At 35.3% G+C, this 16,895-nt stretch overlaps 1 protein-coding gene across 3 annotated transcripts in view; it reads left to right on the plus strand.

Annotated features, from left to right (window-relative positions):
- gad3 (glutamate decarboxylase 3) overlaps positions 1 to 16,895 on the plus strand; it is a 40,116-nt gene that overhangs the window by 11,254 nt on the left and 11,967 nt on the right. Inside the window, exons 1-8 of one of the 3 annotated variants that reach the window (XM_055202078.2) lie at positions 8,273 to 8,351; positions 11,084 to 11,217; positions 11,898 to 12,140; positions 14,478 to 14,568; positions 14,690 to 14,802; positions 14,874 to 14,989; positions 15,238 to 15,317; positions 15,390 to 15,444. In XM_055202078.2, the coding sequence (XP_055058053.1) occupies positions 11,088 to 11,217; positions 11,898 to 12,140; positions 14,478 to 14,568; positions 14,690 to 14,802; positions 14,874 to 14,989; positions 15,238 to 15,317; positions 15,390 to 15,444 (828 nt within the window). In that variant the 5' untranslated portion in view covers positions 8,273 to 8,351; positions 11,084 to 11,087. Of the gene's footprint in view, positions 1 to 8,272; positions 8,352 to 8,597; positions 8,653 to 11,083; positions 11,218 to 11,897; positions 12,141 to 14,477; positions 14,569 to 14,689; positions 14,803 to 14,873; positions 14,990 to 15,237; positions 15,318 to 15,389; positions 15,445 to 16,895 lie in introns of those variants that run through there. The other 2 variants (XM_055202079.2, XM_055202077.2) reach the window with 2 other exon arrangements.

Here is a 16,895-nt window from a genome sequence, read left to right on the forward strand (position 1 = left end):
GCCATTTATGCTTTCTATTTCAAGAATTCAAAGCCATAAGCCAAACCAGCAGCTAAGTCACAGTGTTATGATCTCTGATTTAAACAAAATGGTATGTTACATTTACAAAAAAAAGCAATATGCATATAAAATAAAACTCAATAAATACAAGTATAACATAAAAAAACCTTTAAAGGCTCATACATACGTGTCTCATTTCAAATTAGAGGATATACGAGGCATCAGTGGCAGCCAGTGACTTCTTTTTTCGAGGGCGCTCAATGAGTGTCTTTTATCATAAACGGTTTTGACGCGCGTGCAGCAGGCACTTATTTTGACAAAACACGTGATGCACAATCTTTTTGAGGAAAACATTCCAGGATTTTTCTCATTTTAATGGACTTTAATGGACACCAACATATAATACTTTTAATGCAGTTCAAAATTGCAGTTTAAACAGAGTTTCAAAGGACTCTAAATGATCCCAAACGAGGCATAAGGGTCTTATCTAGCGAAACGATTGTCATTTTTGGCGATGAAAATGGAAATATGCACTTTTGAACCACATCTTCCTCCATCTGTGTGATGAAACAGCGCGACCTCACGTAATTACGTAATGCCGTGGAAAGGTCACGTGTTACATATGTGAAACGCCTCAAGACTTTTCTGAAAAGATGTGGAAAATTATATTAGTAGAAAATTGGGTCGTGTGGTAGAAATTGATGTGTTTGATGTGTTGTTTTATTTTGAGAGAGATAATTTGGAAAATAATGAACAATATATTATACAGCTATTTATTGTGGAAAGTATCATATACACAAAACAAAATGGGCCCTTTGTAAACCAAACCTGTCACATTTTATAAATGATTTCAAATTATACAGTACCCCTTTGAAAAAAGTTAAGAACAAAAAAGCTCAGAAAACATATAATATTTTAAAAACACTCAAATTTTTGTAATTTGTACAATTTTGTAAATTGTTCATGTGGCATTGAACAAAAATGTATTTTATACTTGTTGATGATGTTCAATACAAATAAAAAAAAACATATATGAAACGCACATTTGCGGACCATTTTAAACAATAAACTGACACAAAGACATTAATTAGTATCATTCGATATACAACAGCGTCGGAACGGTCCTCTTTCTCCACACTTGTAAACACTGGGGCGTAGTTTCGCATACATCATCCGTGACCTCTTGACATGATGACTTATTACGTGAGGTCGCGCTGGCGCGTTACAGGACCAGAGGAAGACGAGAAGTTGTGATTTAAAAGTGCATAATTTTTATTTTTCTTAACAAAAATGACAATCGTTTCGCTAGATAAGACCCTTATGCCTCGTTTGAGATTGTTTAGAGTCCTTTGAAACTGCATTAAAACTGTTAAGTATTGGGGTCCATTAAAGTCCATTAAATGGGAAAAATCCTGGAATGTTTTCCTCAAAAAACATAATTTCTTCGTGACTGAACAAAGAATGACATCAACATTTTGGATGACATATTGGTGAGTAAATTATCTGGATTTTTTTAAAGAAAATTCACCAGTCCTTTAAGCTTATCCTACATTTGTTTATGAAATAAATCACTTACTGTATAAACTTTTAAGGGATAAACCTTAAACCAAGTGCTGAGAATTATTTTATATAAAGTGGCACCATTCAAAACCAAAGTATGGTTAGAAAAAAAACGCCTTAGATATAAAATCTCTTCCGAAATTAGGCTCTGCACTTATCAGAAACCGATATTACCTGATACACTCGCTGTCATTCTTTCTTGCCCTCTTTGCAAAAAGCTGTGAATTTTCCACTGGCTTTTATTGCTTATACAAGATCCTGCTAGATATGATAATTATTTGGTATAAAATCATATCAGTATCAAAAAGTAAACCATTATATCCCATCCTGTTTTTTAAGCTATAGCTAACAAAAGCTTTGTTCTGGATCCACCTTACTTGTGTCTAAACTATATGATTTAAAAAATAATACTGCACACTGTCATGTAATACTGTGGTAATTCAGATTTCACTAGCTTCAGAATTTTGGTTTCCATTTAAAGGGGGGGTTCAATGATATTTCATGCATTCTGACTTATTAACACAGTTATAGAGTTGTTTCCTCATGCTAAACGTAGGCAGTGTCAAAAAAGCAGTTGAGTGTGTTACAGAGTATTTCTGTGCCGAATGCACTTCACCAGGGTTCGTACAAGTTTCGGAAAATTTTTTCAATTACGGGTCCAGCTGACGTTTCAGGGGGTTTCTATACGTATCACTTCTTTTTATGGGCACTTCCCCCGTAAAACCCCGCCCCACCCGTCAATCAGCGGGAGACGCTAGAACTTACAAACATCACATCACGCAACAGCTTTGTTTAATTTCAAAACTCAACAATGGCATGAAAGAAGAAGTGTGTTTTTGGATTTAAGGAGAAGAAAGCCAGCCTTATGAAAACAATGGATATAGTTTATTATCTGGGGTAGCAGCGGATTTGTGCGTGTGTGTTTGATGCGCTGGATTTCCCAACCGGGTCATGAGTTGCATGCGATAAGACTTCTGTCTTATGTTTGGAAATAGGTGCGTGCATCTTATATAAATGACACGAACATAGTGAATCATAAGTTAAACAGTGTTGTATAGTGTTGCATGACTCATACTCGCCCTTCACGCGGTATAACTCCTCCTTCTTAATTTTTTTGATTCGGTAAAGCTGAACTTTCTATTATAAATCTGATTAAACTAAAGACTCTTCGGAGATAAAAAGAATGTAATACTACTCTATAGATACTCCAGATTAACATCAGAAATGCAGAAACAGCGTGTGTTACATGAGATTTAAAGATCTATTTCATCTGATGTGGACTGATCTTGTGGGATCTCATAATCAGAGCAGGGCATTTCTGGGGCTTAGTTTCATTTTATTCCACAGGAGGGCAGTTTTCCGAAATATGGCCTGATATTTTAAAGAGACACAAAACCTCCACAAAACTGGTCTAAGATGGTATATGATGTAAAATGTGTCAAATACTTTAAAGGTAAACTGTTCCAGTAGCCAGATAATACACTGAAAAAAATGATTCATTCAATTTACTCAATTTTTTAAGGTAAGTGGTCACAATCAATTTATTTTAACTACATTTAAACAAAACAAAAAACTTTTGTTTGAATGTAGCTTGAATGGACTGGTTGCAACCACTTACCTTGAACATATTGAGTAAATTGAATGAATCTTTTTTTCAGTGTAATATAATACAAATAAATCTCTAATGACTTCAAAATAACTTCCAGCAGGACATCAAGCCAAAAACAGAACTTAAAAACAGAACAGAATGGGGGTTTTGCACAACAAACTTCTGTAACATTCACATCACTTCCGGTTCAGGTGTTTTGTATGGAGGTTTTACTCAAGATGCCTTCAAAGTTACCAAAGATAAACACAACCGACATCCACTGCATATACAGATTGATCTTTTAAAGTTGTACTATTTTTATACTTCTCACTAATATTTGTATTATTAAACAGAATATATGCAACAAATAAAACATGAATACCATATAACAGTTCATAGATATTGCCATCAATTAATACTGTTAAAGGGGAAGCAATGAGACTTGTTTTCCGGTTTGTTGACGTGTGGCAATAAGCCCATTAAATAATTGTCATTTTTCCACCCCACGCAATTTAAATCCATTAAAATATATTATTTTGTGTCATTTTTATTATCCGGTCAGTAAATTGAGAATGGTTGCATTTTGTATAGCACCTTTTAAACCTTCTTGTTGCCTGGCTTCAGTATTTGTAATGAGTTGAAATCGGTTTTCCTTGGAGGAACTAGCATGGAAATGATAAGCAAAATACACAAAAGCTGGTAATCAGGTATTTCCATATCACAGAAAATCTCATTTGGTTTTAAGGAACACACACAAATGGAGGCAGAAACATTGTTTAAGTCATAGGTTCGTGTTAAAATACACCAGGATGAATCAAAAACTCTGAGATTTAACCCTGAGGTTTGTAATGCACCTGCTTGGAATCTCTTTGTTATTGCCAACCCAAAACATGTTCCTCTCGTTTGTTTTATACACTGTAAAATCAATGCATTCTCCCCACGGTGTGAGAAATCATTCTGACTAGAATCTAAACGGTAAACAATACAATATAAACTGTTAAAAAAACGTGCTTCAGTTTACAACCAGGGACACACAGGCAGTCTAATAGCCTCATTGTTTGATGTTGTATTTGTTTTGTCCACCACTGCTCCACCCATTTGAGTTGTATGGATTACTTAAATGATGCGGTGCTTTTTAAAGCTTAACCACCTTAAGACATCAGGTTACCTTTAAAGGTACAACCCATGTGAAAAGCTATGATGAAGATTTTGTATATTTGCAGTGTACCATGCATAGTCTATGATCTGCAATGGTTGGTTGGCAAACCTCTTCTTTACAGATGATTTCACATGAAATGACTTGGTTAAACAAATTCATGTAAATTGCATTTAAATTGCAAACAAACCAATTGTCTCTTTTTTAAATTTCTGAAAACCTGCTTGTCCAGTGTTTGTGTATGTCATTTTTTCGTATATATGACTATAAGACAATTGCTTGATTCTTCTCTAAGCTTTGTTCTGTTTGCTGTAAAAAAACATATTGCCAAGAAAGTCAGCAGAAATGATAATCATTTAAATGACTAATTGCTGCTTACATTCACCTGCCTCAACTGGGTACATAGTTGTCTGTATATTCATCATGTTTTGAGTTTTGTCCTCCGTGCTCTAGTTTTCCTGTTAATTGGTTTCCACCCTATTAATGATCTCATTTGCTCCTTAGTTAAGATGTGTGTATATATATACTCTGCTTTTGGTCCGTGTAACATTGGCTATGTTTACATGACAAAAATTTTGTCAATCCGATTGAATTTAATACGATCGAAGGTTACGACGATACAGTTTACATGCATCCTAAACATTGCAATCTGATTAAAATGTTCGTTTACATCCACATTCTATAGAATCCGAACCGAACGTCTGCGCAAGCGCACAGCCAGGGTTGCCAGATTCATGTATCCAAACCAACCCAAATGGACATTCAAAATAGCCCAAAAGCATGCCAATGACCATTCACAGCCCACATAGCAATAACTAATGAACAAAATACTTTCATCTTTAACCCCGTTGAAAAACAACAACTGGTGGAAACAGTTTAAACAGCTCAAATCTAAACTCTCTCGTTGAGTTCATGCTTTTTCTCTGCATTAAAGTCAAAGCAGAGTTGGAGAAATGTGTTCTTAAAGGAGCATTTCACCCGTAGAAACTTTAATCTTTATTGAAAGTGTGTCATATTTGTTGTCGAAATGTAACATACATTTTGAATTTGGTGCCTACTTGACCGAGAAAATGGGTGTTTTTAGTCTTACTCCGTCAACAAAGATATTGGACTTCCTGCTTTCAATGATGCAAAATGATGATTTTTTACATCATTGAAAGAAGGAAGTGCAACACTGAAATCTGTACTTCTCCTTTCTCAGCGGCAACTGAGAACTATACAAAGCTTAATGCAAATGGGTGAAGTGTCCCTTTAAGAAGTTTTCAGATATAGGTGATAGCCTAATGTTTTAAAAGTACACATAAACGCGGCGTGACCCCAGTAACCTTACCTTAATAATGCGTGATGCAATAGCCTTGCTAATGCGTGTTTTTCTGACGAGAATCATGTGATATAAGAGTTTAAAGGATTAGTGCATTTTCTAAAAAGAAAAAGATAATTTACTCACCACCATGTCATCCAAAATGTTGATGTCTTTCTTTGTTCAGTTCAGAAGAAATAATGTTTTTTGAGGAAAACATTGCAGGAATTTTCTCATTTTAATGGACTTTAATGGACACCAACACTTAACACTTAACTCAACACGTAACAGTTTTTTTCAACGAGTTTCAAAGGACTATAAATGATCCCAAACGAGGCATAAGGGTCTTATCTAGCAAAATGATTGTCATTTTTGACAATAAAAATAACAAATATACACTTTTAAACCACAATTTCTCATCTTCCTTCGGTCCTGAAAGCGCCAACATGACCTCACGCAATACGTTATGACGTCAAGAGGTCACAAAGGACGAACGCGAAACTCCGCCCCAGTGTTTACAAGTGTGTTGACAGAAGACCATTCCGACGTTGTTGTTTGTGGGATGATACTAATTAATGTCTTTGTATCAGTTTATTGTTTACAATGGTCCGCAAATGTGCATTTTACATATGTAACACGTGACCTCCCTACATCACTACACATTTACGTTAGGTCACGCTGGACCGGACCTAGACGAAAAGTTGTGGTTTAAAAGTGCATATTTTTTATTTTTCTTGTCAAAAATGACAATCGTTTCGCTAGATAAGACCCTTCTGCCTCGTTTGGGATCGTTTATAGTCCTTTGAAAAACTGTTACGTGTTGAGTTAAGTGTTGGTGTCCATTAAAGTCCATTAAAATGAGAAAAATCCTGCAATTTTTTCCTCGAAAAGCATAATTTCTTTTCGACTGAACAAAGAAAGACCTCAACATTTTGGATGACAGGGTGGTGAGTAAATTATGTGGATTTTTCTTTTAAGAAAATGGACTATTCCTATACACAAATGTTCTGCGCATGTGCACAATGTATTTTTCCATCCGAATGAGAAAATACTACGATTTACGTGTTTACATGCATACTTTTCTCCTGCGGATCGGATCACAGATCGCAGTACACCACCCACTTCAATACGATCCAAATTTGCATCGTTTCCTACGTCCTCGTCAGTTCACATACACGAGTTGTTACAGTAGCATTTTTTATTCACTCCTGTGTGTGTGCGTGTGCGTGTGTGAGTGATGCAAACGTCTAGTTTTGACTGCAAATATAAAACGCTGTGCTCTCAAGCATGCACTACTGCTAGGCCTGGTGGGATGTGATTACTGGATACCTGCTTAATAAACAAACTGCACCCTAGCTTAAAGTGCGAGCTGGAGGAATGATTTTCAATAAACAGATCTCAAAGAGCCTTCAAATATAAAAAATAAACCAAAATGTGCTATTTATACGTGTGACACATGAATATTTTAGCCTTCTAAACCAGTATTTGCCATAAACCAGCTCTTCGATTTTCTAGCTTGTTCCACAACTGCAGGGATCCTGAAGCTAATGCCAATAGAGCACCAGGTGATACTTCCGCTCTCTGCAATCATTCAGAAGCGTACAATTTTACGTTCAGTTGTTTGCTATACTGTCGTTTTGATTTGTTTTGAAACACAACATATAGATACTATTTCGATAACCAGATAGGCATGAAGCAATATAAAAAAATAATATACTGTGTCATCTTTTGCTTCTTACAAAACACTCTTTTTATTAGCCAGTGCTTTAACAACCTGTATCCTTTATTTAGAGATTAATTTACAAAGAAGAGCTCGTTCAGTGAAGTTACCATGGTTGCGTGTGTTCCAGGCAGGATAATGTTCAAGGTCTGCCTATAGAAATCATTTCTCAACCTGCCTGATGGAAACAGCACGCTCAACCTGATTAATAAAAGCAAGCCTTTAAATCTCACTCGCTGCACCTCTCTATTCCTTTGCCCAAGCTATTTGCACACCGTTTGAAAAACTGAGATGCTTTGTGCTCTCAAACAGCACCTTTGCCAACACACAGATGCCAGCTTTTGTATCTCAAAAAAAGCAATGAAAAATGAAATCCGATCGGAGTCATAGACAAATAAGAATGTGAAACAAAACCACTTGTACAATGACACGGAGGTAAAATGTGTAGAGATCCCATGTTGCATTTGTTCCCTTAATAGCACGATTAGTTGTTAAAGTGATTCCTGCAGGTATTCATCAATAGATCAATCATGGAAGGAATGAACCAGCGCTTGTGACAAATTTAGTTAGAAAAAAAGAAAATGACAACATCTGATTTTTATTATTGCAGGAAACACAGCACATCTAAAACAAAGCATGTACATGAGACATTAATCCTTGAAAAGCAGAGCTGCGGCTTCAGGATTTGGCTATGTTTAGCTCTAGATAAACCTGTTTTTGTAAACTCAAGTATGTCTACAGAGGAAGTTCAGCATATGTGCAGACTTGTCAATTAAACAAACTGAAAAGCATATGAGACGGTGGGCGGGTACATCTTTAGGCGATTACAGTAGGCAGGTCTTTGCATCTTTAGAAGGTTGCGTCATTTTCATTGCGATGGAAAGCTATGTTGTATGACCACGCCTAGTTTGTCAAATGGTTGGGTAACTTTCAGCCTGGGGTGGAGGCTGGGACTTTAACAACTCTCGCCATAGGACACAGACTATTGTAGTTAACAACAGAGAACAGTTGATGGCACAATATTGAGGTAAAGCATGATTTATTATAACATTTAAGAACGCTATTTTGAATTATATCCATGCAGTAGCTGAATAATTGTTTTTAAGCTTGAACAAAGGGAAAACGGTTTTTGGTGATTTTATTCAAATGGGTGGTTTTCAGATAAAGGAGATTCATGTGGTTGCTGAAGTTTGCCTGTTCGTGCTTGCATGGTGACTTTTTTAGAAAATGTACACTGTTAAGAAAGTAATTTATAGTCTGTATTTTTCCACAGACTTCCCCCTTTTTTTTTTTACAAGAAAACGCCTGTTGTTTAACAGTCTTCTTAGGTAAATAAAAAATATTATCATAATTTGAGTTTACATAAATATATTGTTTTTAGAATTCAATTTAAATAAAAAAATAATTAATTATGCTTTTTTTTCTGTAAAAGTACAGTAATCAGTAGTCAGGAGTAGTCAGGAGTGTTTTCATTAAAATTGAATAATTATGCATTTGCACACTGTAAAAAATGAAAGTGACTGCATAATAAAAAATTAACTTTACTCACTTTAAGTGAAAAAATGTCATTTGAAAAAGCTTTTAAAAAATGTAGGTGTTACCATTTGAAGTAATTTATTTTTAATTAGATTAAATTTTCACTTTTTACCGTGGGCAGACTAAAGTAATTTACCTCTTGTTTTGCAAATAAATGCTCATTTTATTTTTTATTTGGCATTTGTTTTTGTCATCTGGAAAAATAAATCAAGATATTTATCACTGAAAAAATTATTCATTTAATTTAATCAATTTTTTAAGGTAAGTGGTTCAATTTATTTAAGCTACATTTAAACAAAAGTTTTATATTTGATTTTACTTTACTCATCTTTTTTGTTTAAATGTAGCTTAAATAAAATAAATTGATTGCAGCCACTTACCTTAAAAAAATGCATTAAATTCAATGAATCATTTTTTTCAGTGTTTATACGGCATAACTGAAACAACTTTATTATAATTTAGCTACATAAATAACTTATTAAAACTTTATTTCAACAACACACTTTATTTTTGTTTGTGCGTTTATATTGTTGTGTCCGACTGCATATGAATCATCCAATCAGGCAACGCAGTTCAAAATAATCCAATCAGATGACCCAGAATCAAATATAGTGATTTTTCAGAACCCTTTAGTGACTTTTTGGATGAGTCATAGACAAAAATAGTAACTTTTTGCCCTGTAATGCCCCACAAACATGAGGTCTTAATTTCCCTGTACTTCTGCTTTCTGTACAGTACAGTGAATTATACAGTACAGTGAGTTTTTTTAAACTGTTTGGACAAATAAACATAGCTCGGTTGCACAGTTTTTACCCAAACAGACTTTAACAGTTTAGTAGAAGCATGATTGTTGGTTAACAACGTCTATGTTAACAAGTATTTTAATGAGTCACATTCTTTCCTACTCGTTTCGTTGTCGGAAAACAGAAGCCGAAAATTTACAAATAATTAAAACAAATTTGAGGCTTTCGGCTCCTATAGTTTATGACAGGTAGATAAACGTAAAACAGATTTAAAGTGCCACTATAGTCAGAATGCAAATGTGACGTGATGACATCACTGATATGCTAATTACACAATGAGGTCATCTAGGGATATTTAGCGACTTTCCACATGAACACATTCCAATAGAAGTCAAGCGTTGAGGTTGATTATGAGATTACAGCAGTGCGACAAGCAGCCGTTAGCACGAGCATTACTAGCGGAAAGTTAAACATATGACGACTTGTATTATAAATAATAACATACTGTATTATAAAACAAACTTTTCTTAAAGGTGCAGTGTGTAAATTTTAGCGGCGTCTAGTGGTGAGGTTGCGAATTGCAACCAAAGGCTCAGTCCTCTGCCCACCCCTTGCTTTTAAAATGCATAGAGAAGCTACGGTAACCGCCACCGGAAAAAACATGCCATCGTCTGAGACAACTTTGTAAAAAGTTTGTCCGTTAAGGGCTTCTGTAGAAACATGGCGGCACAAAATGGCGACTTCCACGTGAGGGGACCCTCTGTGTTTGTAGATAAAACGTCTAATTCTAAGGTAATAAAAACATAACGGTTCATTATAAAATGGTCTTTATACACACCACTGATAATATAGTTTTGTATATTATTTTGCATTTCTGTCAAGAGATCCTTTTAAAACTTACACATTGCACCTTCAAGGCAATTGTATGAAGTAACTACTGAAGATTTGGTTTGATATTTTTTAATGTTCTGACAAACGGTACTAAACTTGTATTGCAACTGCCATATGAACATTTTTGACCAAAAATGTTTGTTTGCAGCTGAGTACAATTACTGTTTATTTCCATGTATTTACAAACGCATCTGTTTTATTGGAGATACATATTGCAATTTTATATATTCTACAGGGAATGCATTAAGAGTATTTCTTAGTTATTGTACAGGATAAACATAATGTACAGGCTATATTTAACAGGAATGTCGGTAGACAAGAGTTTCATATTACGGTTAAATTCCTTTATTTTATAACATTAAAAATGATTACTTTTGATGTAAATGACTGGTTAAAACTATTACAATTATTTATTTTTAATAGTATGTATTTAATACAAATGTATGTGTTCTGTATTTTTATGTGTTAATTATTATGTGTTTTTTACCATTTATTTCATGTATTTTTGTGAAACAGATATTTTCCGTAATTTTACAGAATCTGTTTGAAAACTCTGCTGCCAGAGATTTACAGATTGTTTTTTTAACAGTGTAATGGAGTTTACACAAACAGATGAGCTGCATGTAGGCAAGAGCAAACAGGGCCGAGGTTCTTTACAAAACACAGATGAAGGACTGAAATATGATAATGGGCGTGTAGACTTCAGCTGCATCCACAGCAAAGGTACAGCAAATAAACAGATTAATAGGTGGTGAAAACTGATCTTTTACATGTATCACAGCTGAACATGAACAGCTAATTTTTTTTGTCACAATTGTACTCAAAGTAATTCTGCTTTTGACAGAAATTGAAAATCCTAGCTCTGCCTAGATTGACATTCAATTTTCTATTCAAATATTGAAAAATAATATTTAGTTTCTGCTACAGTTATTCAAATTATTTTGTAATTAAATGATGCATTCATGCATACCGTACATTTGTATTGTGTTCTTTAATCATTAAAAATACACTACTGTTAAAAAATGTAGAAACTATTTAATTTTTCAACAATTAATGGTAAAAACATCAAAATAGTGACATAACACGGTTGCATTATGTTGTGATTAAAAGAAATAAATCAAAAAAATGTCATATTATAGGATTTTCAAAGTATCCTTGGCCTAGAATTTGAAAATTGTACTCATGTCATTTTGTCAAGCAGCTTCTTAAGGTCTCACCTTGAAAAGTTTTTTTAAGGCAATAACTTACATGGACTCAACACAAATGCTGATAGATCCACATGTGGCAAAAAATGCCATATTGGTTTCTCTGTATAACATCCCACACATAGGCTACCTGCGTCCATACTGCACAAATCATTAAAACAACACTTGAAATAACAATTAATTGTTGTGTTTGCTCAGATCTGCTCCCTGCTGAGGATGGAGAGGAGGCAACTCAACAATTCCTCCAGGAGCTGGTTAAAATCGTGCTGGCCTATATCAGTAAATCACTGAAACGCAGCTCCAAAATTCTGGACTTCCACCATCCTCATCAGCTCAAAGATGGTCTGGAAGGCTTTAATCTGGAGCTCCCTGACCATCCAGATAATCTGGAACAGCTACTGGTGGATTGCCGAGACACACTGAAATATGGAGTTAAAACAGGTGCAAATAACCTCCATGCAACCAGTTTGCTTTTGATAAACAAGCACAGGGGCAGGTGTGTTTAGTGTAGGAACCGAGTTCCCAAACTTGTTTGCAGTTAACAGGGTCTAGCGCTTTCACAAGGTAAGAGTGGTAATGTAGGACACTCAAGAATGTTGGATGTTGGGTATTAATTCAACAACCCCCCACCAATTTTTCTATTAACAACTCTAGCGAATGATTTGTAGTATTGCATTGTAGAAAATAATGCTTTTTTATCAAAAGAAGGAAGTATGCTTTTGTTCATTTGAATTGTAAGAATTTATGTCCACACAAAGCATAATGTGACAAAACAATGTGAAGCAAAAACAATGTTAAAATCTGAACTCTGTGTACACATGGAAACCTATTTTAAAAGGCATGAAAATAATGCAATACCACCTGACAATCTGGAGTGATCAAACATTGCTTGCAAGGCTGACTGACATCAAACTTTGATAAGAGATGTACAAAAATGCCCTTGGCAAAATATTTAGTTTCTATATTCATAAAGAGCTTTACACAATCTTCATTGTTGCATAATGATACATAAGAAGTTTAAAGGTAATTTTAGCATTAAAAATTGATTTTGAAAGTCACATTGATATATCAGGCACCTGAAAATAGACATAATGTCATCATTTACCGACAAATCCAACTGTGGCAATAATAAATACAAAAGTGATAATCTAGTTGAGGTGTGTCCAACCCAGCTCCTTAAGGGCTACCATCCTGCAGACTTCAGTTCTAGCCCAGCTCCAACACACCTGTATGTAATACTACCCTAAAGCAACCCTAAACACCTTGATGTGCTGGCTCAGCTGTGTTTGATTAGGGTTGGAGCTAAAATCTGCAGGGTTGGACATGCCTAATTTAGTTAGTATTAACCCATATTACATACAATAACTATGTATAACACTAAGAAATTGTGATTTTACATTACAAATGGTCAAATAGGCATTTGTAGGATTGGAATCAAACTCTTGTCTTCATAGTAATATTAAAAAAAGTAATATAATCTGTAATATATCACCAATCCCACAGGGATCAAGCCATAGGAAACCGTGCTAAGTAAACAAAACTCCAATATGATAAAAAATGGACAAAAATGCCTTGGGTCAAACTGGGAGGGCAAGTTCTCCTCTGGCAGATTAACACGATAAAGTGTTATCTAGAAATATGTATACTATTTAAAGTATACTAGTCAACATTTGAAGTTGATTAAAACCTTTCAAAAAAGTTGTCTTAAGATTTTGAACGATACCATACATTGCCCTTTCCGCATGATGCACATATAGGTTTGCATGACGCATGAACACATATTTTACATGATGAGCCACACACATGACGCACAAACACAGATTTTGATGCCACACACGACAAACCGTACACATATTTTAAAATTCATGATCCTCGGAAGAGAACCAGCCGCCACTAAACTCTTTTTTAGGACAACTTGGATTAACTTTTTTGTTCCACTTTAAATGTTGACTAGTGTAGTATTCCAACCAAGACATTATCAGTTCATAGCACACCTTGATATTTTCAAATTAGACACCTTTGACACTGTTACTGTTTTCTTGAAGCACTGACTCCAGCTGCAATCCATTCTTTGTGAATCTCCCCTACATTTTTTAATGGGTTTCGTTTAGCAATCCTCTCCAGGGTGCGGTTATCCCTCTTGCTTGTACACTTTTTTCTACCACATCTTTTCCTTCCCTTCGCCTCTCTAATAATGTGTTTGGACACAGAGCTCTGTGAACAGCCAGCCTCTATTGCAATGACCTCTTGTGCAAGGTGTCAATGGTCGTCTTTTGGACAACTGTCAAGTCAGCAGTCTTCTCAGTGATTGTGTAGCCTACAGGACTAGACTGAGAGACCATTAAAAGGCCTTTGTGGGTGTTTTGAGTTCATTAGCTGATTAGAGTGTGCCACCAGGTCTTCAATGTTGAAACTTTTCACAATATTTACATTTTCTGAGATACTGAATTTGGGATTTTCCATAGTTGTTAGTTATAATCATCAAAATTAAAAGAAATAAACATTTGAAATATATCAGTCTGTGTGTAATGAATGAATATAATATACAAGTTACACTTTTGATTATATTCTAATTATATGACCAGCACCTATATGTGGTAGAAACATGGTTAGTACACTTAATAGTAAGGGATAGAATAGTCCCAATACACAGATGCATGCTAACACTGTAGAATACAGAAAGCAAATTCAGTGTCTTTTTAAATACTAAATTTTCCAAGTAACCTCGAGAAACACTGGTTTAGGGTTTTCTTAATGGTTTTCTTCCTACACCACCAGGTCATCCAAGATTCTTCAACCAGCTGTCAACAGGACTTGACATCATCGGTTTGGCAGGAGAATGGTTGACGTCAACAGCAAACACAAACATGTCAGATACAAGTTGAATCTCTTTCACATTCATACACCAATTGTGTTTAAATGGCATTATGCGTGAATTATATGTACAATTCACCAGAACTCATCTAAGTTTGGGTACATTCTCATTACAGGTTTACTTATGAAATAGCCCCTGTCTTTATACTGATGGAGGAGGTCGTTCTGAGAAAAATGCATAAAATTATTGGATGGCCTGAGAAGGACGGCGATGGCATCTTTTGTCCAGGTAATAAGCATATACTTTTTTACTTTATTAGTATTTTATTACACATTTAATGCATTAAATGTTCTCTGCAGGAGGAACCATGTCTAATCTGTACAGTGTGCTGTTAGCAAGGTTTCATCACTTCCCAGCAGTGAAGACCCATGGGATGCACGCGATACCCCGCCTGGCAATGTTCACCTCAGCGCATGTACAAGGCCTCATTACTGCTTTCTTCTCTCTCAGTAGGCGTGCTGTGACAGTCCTACTTACTTAATCAGACACATATCACTTATTACCTCCTGATCCACTGATTGGGAGGTCAGACTTTATGTGTCACAGCAGCATTTTGAAAAGTCCCAATTCACATATTTCATGTTTATTATGGTAAAGGTCACATCATCTTAGGTTTCACCAGATGATTGTCTGTGCGTGTTTAACATTCATTTTCTTTATTAGAGTCATTATTCAATCAAGAAGTCTGCATCGACCCTCGGTATTGGTTCTGAAAACGTTATTGACGTCAAATGTGATGAAAGGTAAGAATAGCGGACAGAGAATCTGCATTGTGTCTGATGTAGCAAAACTAATAATAATGTTTCTCTTCAAAGGGGGAAAATGATCCCATCAGAACTGAACTCTAGCATTGAAGCAGCAAAGTCTAAGGTTGGTCAAATGAATTGATATACTGTAGAGCTGATAGTAGGATAATGTTGTATAACAACGGGTTATAATATTGAACAAAGTTGATGCAGGTTTTGTTTTGTATAAAAGAATGTGAAAACAAATGTCTGTTTTACCTAGTTAACAATAGAAAAGCCTGATGCATACGGCACATTTAAATGGAAACACTTCAGCAGCTTTGAAGTCGTCCTCTGATTGGTTGAATTATACAGGATGTTCAAAGATCTTTGACGGTCCACCTGGAAAAGTCTTTAAAGTGCATTTCATTGCCAAAAAACATTATTTTGTGTATTGGTATAATACAATGTGTTTGCATAGTTTATTGTTAAAACATCTATTTTCCACATACCGTAAATTTGTGTAGCCCCAGATAACCTGCCTTCCTCAAACGCCATTGGATTTGTACAAAACTCATTGATCTGCGTTGTGTCCCTGATTGGCCATCTAATCTGTAAGATGTGATTGCCCTGAATACCTCTGACGTCAGCTGGAAATATAATGCAGGTTGTGAGTCAAAGCGGGAGGAATTATCATAATGTCATTCTTGTCTATGTCAACATGCCCAGGAAGTAAACTGTTGCCTACAATCCATGTGTTTGTTTTAGTCCAAGAAAAGAGATTTGCGTTGGAAATGATAACTCGCATCATTGTTTGTTTGTGGTATGCACATTTTGCATATCGTTAACATGTACTAATACACACTTACACACCAAAGGAAATGTAAAATCGTGAATCGGACCATCGTTGCTCTTTAAAAGACATCCAAGAGTTTTGCTGGACGCATTCAGGGGAACCTAAAAGAGATATTTTAATGCATTTGCCATTGTTAGTATGAACTTCAGAGACGTTTTTCAATTAATCATTTACTGATTTGCACACCCGTCTGTTATTGTAGAGACATTTCCTCACCCATAAATATGGCATGGAACAAAACGAAACCTGATTGGTTGTTTTACGTGTCAGTCATATGGCTTTTTGGGTGGTTCTTGGCCATTCAGTGCAGCCATGGTCTACGCAAGACAACAATGGAATAACTTTAATGTAGTCCGATAGGTGTCCTGCATTACCATTCTTGTCTTGTGAAAGCAGTAGACGCTGTAAACGCAAACTCACTTATGCCATTGCTAACAACATGATCTCACAAAAAAGTTGTGTTATAGTCACACATTTTTTTATTTTTATTAATTTGTGTCCATGGCACGTAATTCAGCTTATTTTTGTGCTACTCGGCACAAATTTCTATAAATAGTTTTTCATGTCATGGCACGACTTTCTTTTTTGTGTCATTTTATGTATTGTTTTCTCACCCCCTCCCACCGATTTTTAAATCATTGTTGCTTAATTAGATTTGGATGTACTATTATGTATTGGTTTTACATGTTTTTCTTCAGCTTTTAAAACTATTCTCGCCTGGAGTTGGGGTTAGAGTTGGG

The sequence above is a fragment of the Misgurnus anguillicaudatus genome, chromosome 2 (assembly GCF_027580225.2).
Source record: "Misgurnus anguillicaudatus chromosome 2, ASM2758022v2, whole genome shotgun sequence".
Lineage (NCBI taxonomy): Eukaryota > Metazoa > Chordata > Actinopteri > Cypriniformes > Cobitidae > Misgurnus > Misgurnus anguillicaudatus.